At 41.7% G+C, this 20,847-nt stretch overlaps 1 protein-coding gene across 9 annotated transcripts in view; it reads left to right on the top strand.

The window, feature by feature from the left end:
* The window catches only part of OSBPL5 (oxysterol binding protein like 5), a 186,461-nt gene extending 167,237 nt beyond the window's left edge, over positions 1–19,224 (top strand). For all 9 annotated transcript variants that reach the window (XM_072038546.1, XM_072038541.1, XM_013099808.5 and 6 more), the window contains 12 exons: positions 1,190–1,271; positions 1,886–1,984; positions 3,027–3,123; positions 4,093–4,191; positions 5,469–5,566; positions 7,589–7,678; positions 10,508–10,644; positions 13,990–14,175; positions 14,714–14,852; positions 16,019–16,136; positions 16,756–16,858; positions 17,914–19,224. In XM_072038546.1, the coding sequence (XP_071894647.1) occupies positions 1,190–1,271; positions 1,886–1,984; positions 3,027–3,123; positions 4,093–4,191; positions 5,469–5,566; positions 7,589–7,678; positions 10,508–10,644; positions 13,990–14,175; positions 14,714–14,852; positions 16,019–16,136; positions 16,756–16,858; positions 17,914–18,049 (1,384 nt within the window). In that variant the 3' untranslated portion in view covers positions 18,050–19,224. The remainder of the gene's footprint in view (positions 1–1,189; positions 1,272–1,885; positions 1,985–3,026; positions 3,124–4,092; positions 4,192–5,468; positions 5,567–7,588; positions 7,679–10,507; positions 10,645–13,989; positions 14,176–14,713; positions 14,853–16,018; positions 16,137–16,755; positions 16,859–17,913) is intronic.
* The last annotated feature ends 1,623 nt before the right edge of the window (positions 19,225–20,847 follow it).

Below are 20,847 nucleotides of genomic sequence, written 5' to 3'. Positions count from 1 at the left end.
GCTCCAGACAAAGCTGCCTTTGCGCACACACGTCCTTTCCAGCACAGGCTGGAACTGATGGGTATTTGGCTCGTTCCTTTGAGCAGCTCGGAACAGAGCTGCGCCACCTTCTGGTGTACTTACGTACAGAGGAGTATAAGACAGAGCAAACAGTGGAATCAGCAAGCTCTTCTGTTCCAAAAGCAGCATAATTATTTTGTATGATAAATAAGAAACACCTTTTAACACAGTTGAGCAGAGAGACCTGCAGGGAGCACCACAGTAGAAAACAGGAAATGTCCTGCTTGCAGATAGGGCCATCTTTCTCAATGAGATATGTTTGGTGTATTTTAAAGCCAGTGTGTGCAGTATTCAAATATCAGCACTAGTTACTCATGTTTATTCTGCTGCCTCTGGATAATTTTAGAGCTGTGGTATTTTCAAGTTTTTTTGTGGTATGTTTGAAATCTGAAGTTAAGGAAATGGTTCTCCTCAGTGCTGAGATGTGAAAAAAAACTTTAAGGGGTTTGAAGTTTTTCTTTAATAAGCCTCTTTGTGGTGTGGTTGCTCCTTCTAAATGGATTTTGCAAGAACTTAAGCAGGTGGATTTTCAAATCTGACTAAACGGTTGGAAATGCCAGGAACTCTGTGTTTACTTCCCACATCATCTTTGAGCAGAGGAAGGTTGGATGAGACAGCCCTGAGAAGCCACTTCCAACTTAAATGATTGTGTGAAATCACAAAGGACTGAAAAAGGCCATGCAGCATGGCAGCTTTAAAGATCTTTTAAGAAAGGTGAAAACGAAGAAAAAGAGAGAAAAATAGAATTGTTTTTTATTTTGATGTGATTAATATTGTTATTTTTACTTCTTATACTTTACTATTATCAGTGACTACTGTCATTCCCACATTAACATACCTGGAGGTATATCCAATCAAACCTTATACACTCCAGAGACTTTATTAGGCTTTTTGCAAGAATTAGGTCACTTTCTAAGCATTTATGTGTGTGTTTTACAATGTACATTACTAAAAAACAGTTGCTGCTGGCAAACACCTTTTTCATTGGAGCAGTACAGAAATTACTTCCTTTTATTTAGTACTAGGGAAATACTGTTGAAATTAAGATCATTGTACCGGTATAAAATGAATATGATGTGTAAACAGTATGAAAAGCATGTGAGAAAACATTTTATGTTCTGTCCTGCAGGGCTGTTCTTGAAGACGATCCATACAGTCGAATTAAGCAAGTTTTGAGGTGGTATCTGTCCGGCTTCTACAAGAAGCCAAAGGTAAGAGAATGCTTGTGCTTGGGGTTCTAATAGATGTTGGAAACTTCTGCTGTGGCTGTGCATTTCTTTATTGAATTTCCTTTAACAGTTTACCTCTTCTGTTGTTCAGAATACTGTGACAATTATTTTCAAAACCAAAGTTGTATTTCGTTTGGGAGTGAATATTGGGTGCCAAATAGTGTTGGTTAACCTAAGAGCTTTTGCACTGGACATCTAGAAAACAAAAGTTGTCATCAAAAATTAGAAAGTCCTTGGATGCAGGGGTTTTACCTCGCTGCAAGCAGGTCTCTTCTTTATCTTTTCAGTATCTTAGTGTCATGTTCCCACAGAAGTGTGTACCTGCTGCATATAGTAACAGAAATAATAAAGTATGACCATCTTGTACAGCTTTGATTGGGCAGTATCAGAGATTAAGCTGGATGAATTGCAGATGAATTCATGGCTTGGGTGAAGAGATTTGCGCAGGAGGATATATGTAACAAGTTCTTACGCTTTGATTCTTGTAGTTGACTTGATCTAACATAAGGAAGAAAATTACTACAATGTTTTGTGGCTGTGTCTGTAAAGTTGACTTGCAGATTTATAGCAGGTTTTGGTTGCTTTCTTTTTTTCAGGGAATTAAAAAGCCATACAACCCTATTCTTGGAGAGACATTTCGCTGCTGTTGGTTTCACCCTCAGACGAACAGTCACACATTTTACATCGCAGAACAGGTAAGTCACATTATTTGGATGTTCAAGTGCTGCAAGCAGCAGCCCATTTACACCTCCCTGCATAGGAGCATGCTCCTTATCTCACCCTGTGAGAGTAACTTGAAGTTTTGTTTAAACGTCAGAGTGGGACGTGGAAAAAACTAGCTGCTGATCTTTTTTTCTCTTTGGATTTACTGAGATTACTTTGAGCTTTGGCAGGTGTCCCGTATATGACATTAATCTCTTCAGTGAAGACCTGTGCCACAGAAACCTGCTTTCCTGTTTTTTTTTGTTTGTTTGTTTTGTTTTGTTTTGTTTGTTTGTTTGTTTGTTTGAAGAGAATGTTGTGGTGGTTTGTGTTGCCTCTGTCAAAAGGGATAATAATAAAACAGATAATCAAATCCTACCTTCCTTTATATCTAAACATTCCATAATGATCTTAATCAAAGTAAATTGAAGGTCTGTTTCCATATCTTTGGGGATAAATGACAGGCAGAGCTCACAAGCAAACTGGCCTGACAAAATTTAGTTTGAGAATTACGGTTAATAAAGGAATCTGAGAACCACATGGATTTTGGTACAAGGACTTCTTGTTTCCCATACATTGTTTTTTTTTCCACATTTAAGCAAATATATATATTTTTTTTTTCTTTTGTTTTACATTATTTCAGCAACTACATCCATTTTATGGAGGTTATTCAGATGCTACCCAAAAGTTTAACACTGTCATTTATTGTGTTAAAGATCTGGCATGTGTACATGTAGCCATAAAATGATCTCAAGTGCACAGATGCACAAATGCAAAAGAAAAAGTTGCCTGTTATAGAAGGGTTATACAGGAACTCTGTCTCTAATATATAATGTTGCCTTCTTTAACATTGGGATTAATGGTATGAATGGGGCTTAGAGGACTCTGTTCAGTTCTGCAGCCTCTGTTTTGCACCTTCTGGATAGCATGTGCAAGACCTCATGAGGATGCTGTGTTTCATCCTTCATGCTGCTTAACTTGTAAAGACTGCTGTAAATATCTCTGTATGGTTTGTTTGTTTGTTTTTTTCTCTAGGTCTCTCATCATCCACCAGTGTCAGCTTTTCACGTCAGCAATAGGAAGGATGGATTTTGCATTACTGGAAGCATTCTTGCTAGGTCCAAGTTTTATGGTAAGACAGTAAGTCTAGGCACCTTCCATGTAACATTGTGAAATTGGTTTTGTTTTTCAGTCACTCATCAGTGTGCTCAGGGTTAAGAACAAAAAAATGCTCTAAGCATCTACCACCAGAATGCCTTAATCCCTTGTATGGGCTCTCCTGGGTTTTCCCCATTTCCACCATTTCAGTGGGAGATCACACTAATTGCTTAAAATTAATGATAATCAGAAATCTTGAGCCCTTTAAAAGCCTGGTTTTCAGAAAGTGAAGGTTTATGAGGATGTGTGGACAATTAGTTGTCAGGATATTTTTCATATGCTCACAGATGAGGCATTTTATAGCTATCTGATCATCCAGATGACTTCTGCAACAGTCTCCATATAAATGTAACTGCTTGATTTATTTAGCTCACAGATTTCTAAGAGTTGAAACCTAGAGCTTCAAAGTGGCTTCAGATCTTTTAACCTTAATGTCCTCCAGAAGGACAGCAGAATGATAGGCTCTGAAAGAGTGTTGCTGTTTAAAATTCTTTTTCTGTTTAGTCAGACACCTCTTAAGTACTGTCTTCTTGTAGCTGTATCTGTTGAAACACTTGTTATTTCTGTCTTTCTGGCAAATTGATTTGTTATTTGGGATCCTACACAATTAGAGAAGTTGTGAGAACAGAAACACCTGGAAAAGCTCTAAGGCATTGGAATTGCTTTCATTAGTGCATCCCACTAATGGCTTACTTAATCTTCTGCCCTTTCTGCAACAGGGGCTGAATGCCAGAGCAAATGAAAGTCATGCAGCAGAGTTCATTAGAACTGCTTGCCTTCAGCAGTAAAAGATTTGCCAGGTCCTGAATTATTGCTGTTTCATATCTCTTCTTTCAATAGTGTCCTACATTTAAATGTAAATGTTTTTCTAAAGTAGGATAAGATGAGTGACCATGCATAATGTGCATTTTAATATACGTGTATTTTTTCCTTTAAATTTCAGGTAACTCACTTTCTGCCTTGTTGGATGGGAAGGCAAAGCTTATGTTTCTAAACAGGGGGGAAGATTATATCATTACTATGCCATATGCCCACTGTAAAGGTAAGATATGACTGTTCACATAGGAAGCAAACAGAAAGAATAATGTAGTAGTAATTTAATCTTACTGACTTAACTTTGCACTGGCTCTTCTTTCCACTCACATACCTCAAAATGCATGGCGTGGCATTTCCAGGAAGCATCTGTTCTGTGTGTGAGTCACAGGAGTTAGTAGAGGAGCAGTAATACTAACTGAAGTATTTTTGCTTTGTTTATACAGAGCTGAGGACAGAATTAGGCCCACACTGAGTTAGTTCTAGCACTACATAGAAACTAAAAATACTCTATATATGCACTGCAGGTAGAATGAAGATGGAAAGAGTTAGAGTTCATGATCTTCTGAGGATGTAAAGTTCTTCTAATGACAAAAATTGTTTAATATGTTTTCTGACTTTTTAAGAATAAAGAATGAAAAATTCCTGACTTGACTTCTGATTTTTTTGTTAATGAAACTGTGATACTCCTCAGTGTACCAGCTGCCTCCATGAGGCTGGTGCTTGCTGTTGTGTGTTGGTACAATACTGGCACAGCTCTGTTGATCTGGGTGTGCACTGAAGCCCCTGGGATGGCTGCCAGTTGATTCACTGCAGTAACTGCATTCCTCCTTGCATTTCTCCTTAGAAAGCTAAGCCTTGGTGGCATTGGAACCAAAGTAATAAAATCACTCCTGCAGCAGTTTGATCCAATTTTGCTTTTTGCATATTTTTCATTTTGTCACGTTGACCTATAAGTTAATCTTTATGGGAGGTCTAGCTACCTGAAACAGTAACTTCTGTAAATCATACTCTCTGTAAGCGTTTCCTGTGTGTAAATCATTCTGTTGTTGATTCATTTTTTCTGCAAATGACCTTTCCAGAAAACAGTAAGCATGTGTAAAAAAAAGTTCCCTACACGATTGCTAGTCCCCCAGATTCTGCTGAATCCTATTACAACTCCTCTCTGCTCAGTCCACCCTGTGAGAGGCAGTTAGGTCTGTTCAAGCACTAGCATAAATGAAATTACTGGGCACAACCCTTTTCAATTTGTGCTGTCTTAATTTCAGCTTGCTTCATATGTTCTATCAGTACCCATGAGTCAAGCTGTTGCTCAGCTGGTGTAGTAAATGAGGAATACAGACTCAGGAGGATTTTTCATGCTTAGAGTAAACACACATGTCCTGGAAATTTTGGTTTCCATCTTCTCAAAATGTTAAGCCAAGTAGCAGATCTCACAGCATATCAGTGGGACTAATTTGAGTTCAGCAAAAAGCACTTAGTTCTCTTGTTTTTTTCCCCTTTCAGGAATTTTATATGGTACCATGACAATGGAGCTTGGAGGGAAAGTTACCATTGACTGTGAGAAAACAAACCACAGGGCAGAACTGGAATTCAAGCTGAAGGTGAGAGACATCATGCTTCCCTTTATAACGGATCTCAGGCTTGCCCCTGTACACCAGACAAGACATGAGCATATACACCACATTATTTCTGTACCCCCACCCTGGGGTGGCCTAACTCCAGAGGAGGTGTCGTCCCATAGTCAGTCTTGCCTGGTGCAATTTGATGGAACCCAGCTCCTAAGCCTGAGTTACACACAGCTTGTTCCCTGCCAGCTGGCTGCTGGCCAGCCTCTTCTGAAATTCTGGCAATGACAACGTGGCTTCTGTTTCAGAAGTAACATTATTTTTGCTTGCAAAGTACAGTGAGGTGTGCAGAGTACTTCAAGACAAGTCGTGATGTGGATCTTCAAGGTTGCTCTCCAGTTAACTGTCACATACATACCCATACTAGCAGGTGTTAAAATGAACTGCACCTTGTGTTTCTTAAGGCTACAGGACCTTGCCTCGACGGTAGGTTAACAGTCCATTTTCAGCCATCTGATTTGGAGTGGTTATCATGCTCAAGAGCTGCACTGTCATTGCCTTGTACTGACTTGTTCACATAGCTCCCATAGAAAACCTTGGTAATGCAAACTTAAGGTATGCAGATAAAACAGAGATGTCTTTAGGCATTCTTTCAGACATGTTAAAACTTAGGAGAGAAAGTTAGGACCTGTATCTTTTCCTGGACGGCTAACTTGCTTTTTAAGGAGCATCCATTTCTCTTCTGTTCCAAAAGTTTTCTGTTCCAAAAGTTCCTTGCCTGTGCATAAAATGAAACATGGCAAACTGAGAGCCTGGAGGATTTTATAGTTGCAGCATTAGCTGACATAAATGTGAGAAATTATGGGACGTAGGGGAGTCTTTTGCAGACCACATTTTTCTGAGAGCAATCAAATTTTTCTGTCTTTATTTGCCTTTACAAAGTAAACTGTTTCCCCATGTCCTTGTCTTTACAGCCTGTACTTCCCATAGTTCCCATACAGTACCAAGGCTGATGGAGTATTTAGTCAGCGTCATCTCAAATCTGCAAGCAACTTCAGCACTTAAAATGCAAACCATTATTTTCTAGATTGAAAATAAGATGCTTAGTGCAGACATAATGCAGAGAGGTCCCTGTATCTTAATTACATGCTCTTCTTCAAGTATTTCTTACCCACCATTTTCAGTAGAATTGTGAGCAGTTGAACATAAACCACAGTTTATGTTCGTAATAGTTTTGTTATTAATTTGGATATATACCCATACTCTACTGGATTGTGCACATTGGTTCTTGAAACACTTGTGATTTCTTTTTCCGTGGCTTTTGCCATAGATTTGATTGTATTTTGTTTTTTAAAAAACAATAATTAATTTTCACAACATTATTGAAAGCAGCAGCTAAAATGTCTGAAGAAATATTGTGTAGTAGGAATTGGAAGAACTAGTCACACGACCACCGCTGCTTCCTGTGTTTGGCAGGCAGAAGGTGAGGGGAATTTTCCATTGTTCTGAGAATCTTTTCCTTGACTCTGGAAATACCCTTTTTTCTTTTTTTGTTTCCTGCTGACAATAGCTTCTTCACACTGGAGACTTTACACAGATGCAGCCGTAAGCAGTGCCACACTGCTGTTGCTGTCCCATAAGCAGGAAAAGTCACCAACTACATTACTGCTGCTCCCTTTGTTTGGACAAGGCTGCAAGTAAAATGGTGCAAACTGTAATACAATTCTGGATGTTGGGAAAAACTCGCCTGTGTTCATTTATCCTGATAACTAGTTAACAATAAACTAATCTGCAATGAAAGTGAGGCCTTGCACTGCTGAATATTAAAGTACCAGAAGGCTTACTTCTCTTCTGCAGCTCCTACAGTGCTTTCAGTTTTGCAAACAAAAGGACAAAAGGAGAAGTGTGCTATTCTGGATAGTCAAAAGCCATGTTAGAATTCATTGTTCTTTTCCCCAGGTTGCACTTTTCCTTCCACCCTGCTGCACCACTGTCTTTGGCTCCCTTCCAGTTCTCACTAGGCTGATTGTATTTTCTATTTCTTTTCTCCCCTGACAGCCCTTCTTCGGAGGCAGCACAAGCATTAATCAAATCTCTGGGAAGATTAAATCAGGAGAAGAAGTGTTAGCAAGTCTCGATGGACACTGGGTAACTTATGATAATAGAAGTCGCTGACACTTTAAGTGCAGGGGCAGTGGGGTGTGTGGGAGGACTGGCAGCCCTTGGCAGGCTCTCTGCCTTGGAGCAGAGGCAGTGGAGGGCCAGCGCATCCTGCCTCCTTGCGTCATCCCCAAGAGCGCGGGCATGTTAGAGCTTTCCAGGCCACACCTCTCAAGGTCACGTATGCTTCCACAGTCCCATCCACCTGCAGCACAAGTAACACTTGCACTTCCAGAGCCTGGGCCAAAGCCGGGACCAGTGAGGAGCGTTTCCATTGAAACCAGTGGCTCTGTATTTAGGGTTCCAGGCTTAGGACAGGCCCCGATGGCAGTCGACTAGAGAAGGCAGATTGTTGGCCTTAGAGTGATTGTGAAAATCATGAGGCTTCTTTCTGCCTTGTGTTCAGTACTTCTCCAGCAACAACAGTGCCAGGGAAGAGCATGGGGTTTTAAGTTTGTTATTTTCACAGCAAATCTTTATGGTAGAAGACTCTTACTCCTCTGCTGATAAGATGAAGGACAAAGACACGGATTCTGTGAGGGTCTGTCTGTATGGACAGCTCAAAACACAGACCAGCCAGCACCTTTGCATGCCTAGCCTCTGTAAGTGCATCACTCAAAGGCATCCTTAAGCCAGAGTGCAGGAATAACGCTGCACAGTGAAGGATGCAGACTAGAGCTTTAGTTGGGAACTCTTGGTAACTGAGGCAAAAGTGGTGAAACCTTGCTTTGAGCTGGATTCTTCTGTATTTATCTCAGCTACATTTATATGTCTGTATTTTCATTACAGTTGACCTGTGGTTCCTTTTCAGTCCTTAGAAATTGTTGCTTTTGAGATGAGATTTGTCTCACCCTGAAGTAAATACTGCAAGTAGGTCAGATGAAACGTGCCTGGATAAAGCCTTTTTTACAGAGGGGTCCTAACCACAGTGTAGGCTTTGGTCGAGCAGTCTTAAAGAATCACAGCTGGACACCTTCCCCCAGGCAATCTGTCTTTTTACATAAAAAGCTAATGACCACTTTGAAATCAGGGAGTTTTGCCCATTCTGGATGTGCACAAGGACATTTGCTTCCTGTGCTTGGGTAGCTTTTCCCTTCTGAGCTACCTTTCCTGCCAGATGAGCTTTGGCAACCGTGAGTTGTGCTGGATTGTGGAGTGCATTGTCTGTGGTGGGTCCTGCGAACGCCATCCGCAAGAGCGTGTAATCGAGCAGCTCCCCTGGGGCACTGAGCCACAGGGCTGCGTGCTGCTCAGCTTCCAGCCTTCTATGTTTGGGTTTTATCAGAATGAAAATAATTTATTCCTCCCTTGGTCTTTGTGCTGGTTGTTTGTGGTGCACAAAATTAGACTGATGTATGAAAGAAGTTAAATGGCTTTGAATGGGTGGCTCCATAAGCCACTGTTTGGAGTTGCATGCTGTGAATAAGAGTAGCTGCTGTGCAGCAGTAGGGACGTTGTTTGTTCTCCTCCCTCCCCGCTGAGGGTATTGGCCTGCTTTCCTGAGCTCTGAAGGCTTTTTTCCAGCACTGTCCGGTTTCCTGACAGAGTCCCTCACAGCTTAAAAGCTAATTCTCTGCCCCAGAACCTGAAACCCACCTGAATAAAGTCAAAGCAGCAGCTGAGGGCTTGCATGCTAGTAGCCCCTGCTTGCATGCAAGCTGTTAGAGATGCGCATAGCAAAGTTTGATAAAGCCTGCCTCCTCCTATCCATAGCTGGGGGGCTTTTCGGACCTGACATCTGTCCTGGAATTGGCACCTCAGGAAATGGCAGAGGAGATCATAGAATCACAGAATCATATGATCCCTCTCCCTGAGGTAGACTTCGAGGAGGATCGAGACCCTTGTAATTGAGTGAGTTTCACAGCTGAAGACATGGGCAGTGGGTTTTGAAAAACAGATGTGCATCAGGGACCGTGGCAGGGGAAGAAATGCAGCAGCTGGGATGCAAGAAAATGAGGCGGTGAAGGGCTAAGCAAATAGCTGTGACCTAACTAAGATTAGTATGATACTCCTACCGCGTCCAGGCAGCTGAATGGCACCAATGCACACGCTGTTCAGCAGCTGTAGTTGTCTGGTTCTTTCCACTTGCAGTCACTGTCATGCTGTTCACTATATCCTCTGCAACCTACTCAGTCTGGCTCCATGGCATTGCTGTGTCCGTGAGCAAGGCTGGCAAGAGGCTGAGTTAAGCAGGGACACAGCACGACTGTCTGGCCAGCACCAGATCAGAGAAGTGCTGTTTAATAGTTGGTTGCCAAGTATATTGGCATCAAATAAGGATGTGGCATTTTGTGAAGTGCTAAAAGAAATTCAGCAGCAATAATAGCATAAGCTGACTAAGCTGAAAAAAGAGCGTGAAAGAGAGCTCAGCTTTAGCTTTCCTTCCTAGAAAAGGTGGTATTTCAATAGGCTCATCATGAGATTTCAGAAGTGAGGAAGAGAAGAAAGACTAGAAAAGGAGCTAGGGATCTTGTTTACATATTCTGGGTGGTACATGGGAGGAGTATTGGGAAAGGAGAACATATTAGGGCTTTTATAGGTACCCTTGTCTGGGCATTAGCCTGACAAAAGGAACGTGGTATCTTTCTAGTTCTTCTCTGATTAATTCAGCCAGTGTTTTAGGGAATGTCTCTCCTCACTTACATTAGAAACTTTCAGGAAATGACGAGTGAGATTTAATGGACAAGAGGAGGAAAAAACCCTCTAACCAAGCCCTATCCCTGACCATCATCTGGATTCAGCTTCCGTTTGTCAGGATTATTTTCTGCCTTGTGTTTCTGACTGTCCTTAACCATTTCACTGTGTTTTTCTTCTCAGGATGGGGAAGTGCATATAAATGAGATGAAAAATGGAAATGTGGAAGTATTCTGGAACCCAACTAGTGAAGTACGAAGGCAGAGACTGAAGCGCCATATTGTGTTATTTGAGGAGCAGACAGACTTTGAGTCAGAAAGGTAAGGAGCTCTGGAAATGTCTCACTCCTGCTTCCTCCACTGGAACTGAGCAGGGACTGTGAAGGCTCTGATTCCTCAGCACGATCCTGGAAAGGCCTTGCCTGTGTGTATTACCATCCATTTACCCATTTTGTTACACTCTGTTAACTTTGGAGAATTTCTGTGAAGTATAGCTCTGAAATAACCAGGAAGCTGGGCCAAGAAATGATGGAGGCTAAAATAATAAATATCTAATATAAAACATAATTATTATATAAATAAATATAATAAATATCTGCTAAAATAACAACTCTCCCTGGAGTCTAGAGAACATGAATAGAGTCTCTTAAAACTGCTGGAACATTCTGTGGAAGGGCAAGATGTCAATGTGAGGTCAGATGTCTTGTTAAGAAAGGTTGTTCTAACCACAGGCTCTTCAACTAGTTGCAGGAATGTGGAAAGTCTTGGCATGAGCAGAGCAGTACGTTGAACCACATAACTGAATTTTATTTGAACTCAATTAAAGAGATGTTTAACTGTGCCTCATAATCTCAGCTGAGATCTCTAATGAAGTCTGCACCAGATTTTTTAGGGTAATCTACATTACCTGAGAGTACAGTCTTGGCACTTCACTTAGGAAATTGAAGGAATGACTACCTGACGCAGGGGGTTGCAGAGCATTCCCAAGCTAGTTCTTGAGGAAGAACAGCTTGAGCAACAATGTCACGTGGCACTTCTTTCAAACCGTCTACTTCTGTATCTCACCAACATGGTTAGCCAAAAACATCTAATATCCCAAGGCAGCACGTGCAATTTACTGCCTCCCTCTGCAGTTGATTTGCCACCTGCCTGTGGACATCTAATTTCTGTGCTGCATCACATCACACTAAGAAGATTTCCCTTTTTGAGAAGGGAAATGAATGAAAATAAACCCACATGAGCATTTTGCTTCATCTGGACAGCAGTGGCAATGAATTCTGTGTTTGTAACTTACACTGGTGCAATTGCCATTGTTGCAGAAGAGACTGGAGCATATTTTTCTATTAAACTTCTGAAGAAGATTCTTTTAAAAGAGAAGAGAAATCTCAGTCTTGGAGACAAAGAATCTCCATTTCTCTGTTTATCAGGGTACAGCCAGAGCTGACTCCCTTTGCTACAGCAGAAATTAACAGTGAAATTAATAATCCAGGGAAAGGAGGCAGAAGGGAAATTTTTGAAGATCCCTAACAGACATTCCACTGAGCTCCTTATTTTGCTGGCATTTCTGTGAATAAATTACCATCTAATTGAGGCAATGTTCTGCCTGAATTGCACGGTCTTTCCTGCAGTGCTGAAAATCACCTATTTTCACATACACTGGAGAGTCTCTGAAGCTTTACCATTATGCAGCTCACCATGGTGGGTCTCATTGTCTGACACACACAAGTCTTGATGGAGTAATTTGCCCTTGTCAAGTGATTTTGTTTGTGTCCCTCTGAAGTTCTTCAGTTTGAGGTCTCACTCTTTACACACCACATTCCTTAGAACTGACTTTATTCCGCCGTGTTATTTCCTCAAACTGTTATTTTTGCTTCTCCCTCCCCCACCATCACTTTGAGTTTGAAGTGAGTTTCTTTCCTTTATTTTAGGGAGAAAATATTAATACACAAGAACATGGGAGTAATATGCCATATAGGACAGGAAAGTGTTCTTCTGCCTCCAGTTAATCATCTAAGTGGCTGCTTGTTTTAGAGTCTTGCTAAAGCATACAGTGATAGAAATACAATGAAATCATCAGTACCCCTTTTACATTAAAAGCCTCACAACAAGTTCCAAATGAAATGCAGTTATGCAGTCATTTTTTTTAAAGGCAGGACTGGTGTTTTGGAGAGCTGGGAATACTGGAACAGCCTGGATCTCCAGTCCCTATTCTAATCACTAAACCATCCAGTAATGTTTTGGGAGGACTCACTGCTAATTTCAGAAGTATATCCAATCTGAAGTGAAGATTAGAGTGCCCTGATTAGAGGAACTGTAGAGAGGGCTATCACATCTTTGCTGTAGTGAAAAGAGTTTTTTCTCTTATAAAAGGCAGATCCTCTCCTTAATCCAGAGTCTCAGTGAGACATCGTATGACAGATCACAAATCTTCTGGCAGCTGAAAAGAAGTGTGAATGAAAGCCTTCAGTGCTTTTAGTGTGTGTGCACAACCACATGTCCATTTCTTGTGGATTGAATTGACTTCCTACAGACTTGTTGCCATTCCTGTATTGAAGTACAACATCGCATGTGCAGCTGCAAGCCTTGCACATGCATCCATCTTCCATTGCTTCTAAATTTTAAATATAAAGCCTTTGATTCAGGGATAGACATTAAGGCAAAGACTTCTAAACCTAAATGATTGAAAGGAACAGTAAGATAACAGATTCTTCATTATATATCACCTCAAAGATGCCACTAACCTCAATGAACTGAACATAACTATAACTCACACAGACAGCACTGAAGGTTTTAATGAATATTGTAGGTGATGTTATCTAAGGGGAAGTTCCCCTGATCATTACATAGAGCATTCATTGTTTCATAATGTTCTCATAATGTTCATTTAATTTGCAAGCCAAAACTGGGATTGAGTAATCCTGATACTGGTACTCTGCAGTATCAATAGACCAGAAGTGTCTGCTTTAAGTGTCTGTTCTAAGTTGTTGTGGTTTAACGTGGTTGCCAGCTAAACACCCACATAGTCATGTTGTTGTGGTTTAACGTGGTCGCCAGCTAAACACCCACACAGTCGTTCGCTCACCCTCCCCCCTCCCTCTCTGGGACAGGGGAGAGAAATGGAAAGTGAAGCCCGTGAGTTGAGATAAAGACAGTTTAATAAGACAGGAAAATAATAATAACAATAATAATACAATGATGATAATAGTACTACTAATAATAATGTGCACAAACAAGTGATGTACAATGCAATTGCTCACCACCCGCTGACCAATGCCCAGCCTAACCCCGAGCAGTCCGGCCAGCCCACCCCGGCTAGCTACCCCTGTCTATTATTTAGCATGACGTCAGATGGGATGGAATACCCCTTTGGCTAGTTTGGGTCACCTGTCCTGGGTCTGTCCCCTCCCAGCTCTTACTGCACCCCCAGCCTGCCTGTTGGCAGGACAGAGCAAGAAGCTGAGATGTCCTTGGCTTAGTATAAGCACTGCTCTGCAACAATTAAAACATCGGGGTGTTATCAGCACTCTTCTCATCCTAAGCCAAAACATAGCATTCTACCAGCTACTAGGAAGAAAATTAACTCTGTTCTAACTGAAACCAGGACAAGCTGGCAAAATAAATCGCTGTTTTTAAGACAGATTAACTTCTTTCCTTGTTTATTTGTAGGCTTTGGCAGCATGTTACTAGTGCAATAAACAAAGGTGATCAACACAAGGCAACGCAGGAAAAATTTGTGCTGGAAGAGGAGCAGAGGAATGCCGCCCGGGAGCGGAGAGAGAATGGCACAGAATGGAAACCGCTGCTCTTCCGGCATGATGCCACAACTAATGAATGGCACTACAAATATGAGGAGTGAGTGGCGGGGTTGTGGGTTATGAGCAAACCTCTCTGCTTGAGTTCCCAGGGCTGCAAGTGAGGTTACAGACCTGTAATTCTGGTCCTGCTGGTCCTGCCATTCCCCTGACTGTGCCCCAGGTTTGCTTTCTGAGCTCTCTTGGAGTGCATTTTCCTGATACAAATTGGGCATAGCTGAAATTGAGGGCATGGCAATGGAAAATCTGCTGTGCCATTGGTATAAATCCACATTGCTGCAATCAAGTGTGGAATCACTTAGCAGAGATTTTCTGCACTGTGCAAGCAAAGGTGGCAACTGTGCTCTCCTCTCCTGACATGAAGAGCGAAGCCTCTGGTGACTGGAGCCCTTCACTCATTGCTAGGAACTGTGTATGCAGGGAAGTGTCTGTTACTCCACACACAGCATCTGTAGAAAGTCTTGTTGCTGTCAGGGATGAGTGTCTGCCCTGATGCATGTGGAATGCATGGTGCATTGCTTTTAACACAGCTAGTGGTATTCTTGCTTTTCTGATGTTCTTTCCTTTGGTCTCAAAAGCTTAAGACCTTGGGATCCTTTGAATGACATTGCCCAATTTGAGAAGAATGGGATACTGCAGACCATGGAAAGACACTTATCTACAAGGATGTCAAACCACACAACAACACGCATAAACAATCAAATTACACGGCACAAGGTAAAAGGCCTGGTTTGGGAAATAAAATATTTTTTTATAATTGTTTAGATAGTTAGCCCTTTTTTGCAGCATTTCCATGTAAGAATAGCATAGGCTGAAAGGTTTGTTTTGAGTAGATACAGCTTATGACTCTAAGCCAGCAGTAGCTTACTATCATTAACTATTTGTAATTCTTGGTTGATGTGTGCTATCCTTTCTGGTATTTTTTTCCCACACAGTGTTACTGACACTGACTCTTATACTGGGTTTTGCATGTGACTGAGCTGAGCTTCACTGTTCAGAGTTTCCAAAACAGGAAATTTTCCATAGTGAGGATGTGACCAAGGTATTGGAGTGCACAGCCATGGTCCTGCAATTTAAATTTCAGTCCTTGCTATCTGCCTTTATCACTTGCTTCCTTTTCGGACAAGAAACCTGTGCCCATCCTTTATATTAAGTGGGAATGATACCATTGCATCCATCTTTGGAGTAACTCATGTTACTCATAAAATGCTTTGTAAATGTAGAACATCTGAACTAGCAAGATATAATCCATATTACACTAAAGAACTTGTGTCTTATTAGGAACGTAGACTTCTGTTTGATAGTACCCCAAATCTGAATACCTCTGAAATAGTGGGAAAGGTGAGGTTCATAACTGTTTTTCAGGCCCTCATATGAGAACTGTTAGGAACAGTGGGTTTGGTTTACCCATTCAAGAGGTAGGGAAAAACTTTCTTATCTGCTTGAATAAATCAGGTATAGACATTCTCCAGTGTTTAAATCCTTCAGTCACCTAATGAAACATCCTTTACAGGAAAATCGGTTGTCAGTTTTTCTTCTCACCCATTCTCTTATGTATCTGGTGGGTATATGGCTCAGTGAAAGAACTATAAAATTCATCACTAGTATGTGACAGTTGTAGCTAAGACAAAAATAATTTGTATGGGTTTCTTAAGGATGTTATCATTTGAGGAAATGTTTTTGTATGTGGCATGTGTATAATACCCTTAACGAGCTTCTAATATCCGTAACTAGCTGCCAGGAGTCCAGCTACTAGGAGCTGCTGAAAAAGCAATCAAACTTTGCAACCTCACAGATATTCCTCAGCACCTTACTTGATACTGTTTAAACCTGAGTCTTCAATTTGGTAGTGGCTGAATCTCTTTAATCCCTGTTTTATTCAGAGATCTGCCAAAGACTGCAGGCGCCGCAAAACCAGTGATCAGCCATCCAATCACAGCCAGAATACAGAGAGCAGCTGTTCAACACCAGAATCCGTACAGGAGCTGTCAGATGATGATGGCAAGTATTTGGATATCATTGGGATGGACTTTTTGTTTTTGTCCTTCTTTGGAACCTTATTCCTTTGAGCATTCCTTGGACATTTCCCAACCTGGTGCAAGCCCATTGCCCGTGGGCAAATAAAGAGAACGTTCTGCTTTTGTGCTTTCCTTATGCACTCCTCTTTCTGCCTTATGCTATCTATACTGACAAGGGCTTCCCAACTCCTGGAAAAAAATATGATGGGAAAATACAATGAAATTCCAATAGATGGGAAACATGTTTCATTTCTCATTCCCTTTTCTCAGCCTTGGATGGAGGTAACCTTGAATATTTCAGAGATGGAAGCAGATGTGAGCACTCCATCCCCCTCCCCTTGACTGCTGTAAAAAGAGTTTTGTGACAGCTGAGAAGGGACCCCAGACTAATGTCACAGGACCCCTTCCATTGACCTCTGTCCTCAAGGTGGAAGATTCTGCCACCTGTCCCCTTTTCCCCATGTTTCCTCCTGAAAGTGTCCCCCCTAGCTGTGACAATTTGATCACAGTCAGCTACTTGCTGGGTGAACCTGGTTTATGTTTCATCACCGCCACAAGGGATGGTGATGTAAAACATAATGTCCATTAATATTTTGCCACAGGGTTTGGAAGTCTGTGTACTCAGTGTGGGAAAGAAATGAATCACCTGAAGGAAATTCATTCAGCTGTCTTATCCCTACAGAGAGCCCAACAGGACATACACAGGTAACTATTTTCCTTCATCAAAGCAATTACCTTAATGGACTAAAAATAACCTGTGGCATTTAAGTCTGCTGTGGCCTTTGGAGTGTCCTTATCAGCTGCAGGGGTGTAGTGAACAACTGCTTCAAAGGTAACCTTAATAGGTTACGCATCAGAAAGGTAAAACCAACCTTTACTTGAAACAGTAATCTCTTCCTCTTAAGACTCTCTTTATGGGAGCAAAAAGTATCACCTCAGGGTATTACGTATTTCCTGGCACTTCCAACTGCAAAACAGCTGCAGGAGCTGGGAGGGGTTGGGCAGAGTGCTGGCTATAAAAAAACTGCTACGCAAGAAGGCATGGTTCTCCCTTCTTATCAGCCATTGGGTATGTTTTGAATTTGCTGTTTGCTGCAGAGACGTAGGAGGCACATGGTCTGAATACTGAGCTCCACGGGGTGAAAAGCACTACATTCCCTCTTCTTGTGTAAATTGCTAGTTGCCAGCTGAGGAAAATGGTGAACACAGATGCTTAACCAACTGCTGTTAAGGTGCTCTGCACTCTAGACTCCTTTAGGGGGAGGGTAAGGGAGGTATTAGATGCTACATCCAACCCAAGGAGCCCCGCTGATTCCTTAAGGCGTGAAGCATATTATCCGGCCCTACAGAGGCATTGGGAGAGCAGGATCACATACTAGGCCCACCGTTTCTGGAAGCTGGAGGAATTGGTGACATGATTTTAGCTCTTCTCTGCTGCTCTTTGAAGTGTCCAGGGCTGTTTTTTGCATTTAGGAAGGTTAGGACATAGCTTTGTGAATGGGTGATGGGGAAAGAGATTCCTTATTTTCTGTGCCCTTACATTTTTGCATACCAGGCATTGTGCTTTGCTTGTTCCAGCAGCACCCAGAAGTACTCATTTTTTCTGTTAAAAAGAGGGGAGGAGAGTCTGTGGGGCACAGTGCCGTGCCCATTAGGGTGCCTCAGAAGTCATGGGATCCGTGTTTGTGTGGAAACTCTGGGGCTCTAGGTGTTTGCCACTCCCTCAAACACACAAATAAACATACCGCTTTCTTTTTCAGAAACCTCAGCGCATTGAACAAAAAATCCTTCCACAGGAAGGTCTCCTCTGAAAGCTTCCTTCTGGACTCTCGCTGCTGGTTTCTCCTTTGCATCTTTCTTACGTGTCAACTATTCATCAATTATGTCTTCAAATAAAAGCACTACGTTTGGCAGCAATAACAGTTACTGGCTGCAGGAGGGGGGGCCACTCACGCAAGGAGCCCAGCGAGGCACCAAAGCACTTTAGAACCAACACGGCAGAGATAGAAGAAAGTTGAAAGACAGGTGGAAAAGGGACCTAGGAACTTTGTTCCTGCAGATTATGTCATTTTTGCCTTTTACATGTACATCTTCAAGGACCTCTTAACCTGTATGGGCCTTAATGCTGAAGCCAAATGTAGCTTTAATTGTGCAATTTGTTTTCTATGTCTTGTCCTTTTCTGATGCAATTAATAATTACCCAACAGTATTGGTACCCACAAAATGGTAAACATGCCAGCATTTTGGAAAAGCCACACCGGTGTGATTTATAGCTCTGTGAGAGAGGGAGTGTAGTTGGGGAGCCATAAAGAACTGATATTCACAGTGCCTGTCTGGCTGCATTTAGTGAGGGAGCACACTTGGTCCAAAAAATCCTCTCCCCAGGATATTAGGTCATAATTTGTTTTGTCAGCACACACACACAGAATGGGACCTCAGGATGTTTTGTTTTCCATTTCACATGAACTGTAAATATGTGTGACTTTTTAGCACTGTTCCTTTTCAGGAAACAGGAAGTGTTCAGTGAAAGCTCCTTATACCTTTACAGAGCTGATTGGCGGCCTGGACTGGGCCCATGGAGTGTCAACATCAGACAAATCTATTCATAGAACCCGGTTACTTACTGTTACTAAAATTATTTGCTATATGGCTATTTTATAATACCACACACAAGCATTGTAGAAAGAAATCACTGCCCCAGAATAGGTGAGAAGGACAGGAGCAATATGGGTGTACATGTGTTTGATCATAGGCACTTTTACTGTCAAAGGTCAGAAAGGAGGAAGGATTGTGCCACTGCATTGTTCAAATCTGTTAATAGTCTTCCTTACACCATTTTTTAAAGATTTGCAATATTTCCTGTAGACTGCAGACAATACTAAGCCGTTCTAGTTCCAAGTGGTAAGTACTGCTATATATACAGCCTTAAAATACTTAGTGGTGGTGCCAGTCTGGGCTATCTTTCAATGTAAATGTTTCCAAATTTTTAACTACATTCCTCATCATATTCCCCAAGTAGGGGAAACCTGTTTGTGCTTGATATGTTGAAATAAAACTACACACAACTTTCAGTGGCAGTTTGTCTGAGAAATTATTTGTGTTTGACCATGGTTTTGTGTTTTAAAGCATTTTACAAGCAAACCACTCCTAGGTCGTGCTTTTTAAAGGAAAAAAAAAAAAAAAAAAAAAAAAAAAAAAAAACACTACAAGAATAGGCCTAAAAGAATCTCAGATATACACAGTAATTTGGAATAGCAATAGCATGTAGGTACATGGTTAAGCATCTGGCTCAAGCTGTCCATGTCTTAATTATAGTGACTTCCTCAAAGTAGAAGTGGTTGCCTGTGACGGTGCATGACTTTCACTTGTCACATGTAAATGTACAGACTTGCCTTAAGAGTTAGAAAACCTCTACGTGAAGGGGTTGGCTTGATAATAGGGGCTAGCTGCATGGAGAGAAAACCAAAGCTCTCTGTCATGGACAGGATACGAGCCACCACCCAGAAGATGACATTCTTGTGAGAAACAAATCACAAGTTGTAAGAAGTGAGAGTGATCTCATTATTAGCAAAGTCTCCAGAGAAACAAAGGATTCTTCATCTTTGAAGAATGTCAACATTTTCAATCCAGATTGGATGTCTTTTTGAAGCACAGCATCCTGTCCATTACTTTTTCTGAAGAAGTCTGACACACACTATATGCACTTTAAAACTTGGTAGGAGTGGGTCCCCTGGCCCTTACCTAGGGAAGAATGCCCAGTCATTCCTAAGACTTGTTTGGCTACGCGAAGTCCTGTACGGGCCTTAAAAATGTTTGCTCCTAAAGTTGTGCAAACATGTCTACTAATTTCCTGCCTAATTCTCACTTTAAATGCTTCAGCAAGTCAGCACATCTCTGGCTTGTCAGCACAGCCTTCCTTGTCAGACGTTACCCCCTTTGAGACCATGTATTCAAGTTACTGCAAGGAGCCTCTCTTCTTCTGTGGGGATATTTACATGTCAGGTATGTCATATATTCTGAGTTTGAGAACATAGTTACTAGAAGAAAAAAAAAAAAAGTAGTGCTGAACAGGAAGCTGTTACTAGGTGTAAGGAATGTTTCAGCAATTCGTGTCAATAGAGGGCTTGAAGGATAAACCTTGAGCCTCTGATACCTGGGGGGGGGGTTCAGAATAACTGCTAACTATTGTGACTATTGCATGGGACACTACGCAAGTCTCTGACATCTGGACAAGAAATTAAGGAGAAGCGGAAAGCTGATGGACAACTAAAAGACAAAGCTTGCATGGGATGCTGCGGAAGTCTCTGACATCCGGCCAAGATGGACAAAGGAGAAGGACAAGGAAAAAGCCTGGGAGGAAGACTACGAGCCTTCAGCACGAGAGACCCCCAGAGGGACCACCTGAGACTGATACACATGTGCCAGTGGGAGGGTTCAGATTCCAGGAACTAATTATAATAACCCTGCCTTATAGGGCTAATGTTAAGATATTGGGATAGTTTTAGAAGCACTAAACATAAGGATAAGGCAAGAATGATTCGATTTTGTGTGATTAAATGGCCAAAAGAACCCTTAAGACACCCCTCCCCCCCCCCCGTGTATCTTGGCCGATATTTGGGTTCACAGAGGACTGGGTCTGTCAGGCTTTGAACATTTATGTTAATAGTAGAATACCCGTGGTGGATCCGGAACAG

This window comes from Anas platyrhynchos, chromosome 5, assembly GCF_047663525.1.
Source record: "Anas platyrhynchos isolate ZD024472 breed Pekin duck chromosome 5, IASCAAS_PekinDuck_T2T, whole genome shotgun sequence".
NCBI classification, from domain to species: Eukaryota; Metazoa; Chordata; class Aves; order Anseriformes; family Anatidae; genus Anas; species Anas platyrhynchos.
Note: the sequence above shows the minus strand (reverse complement) of the source record. Positions and strands in the feature narration are given on the sequence as shown.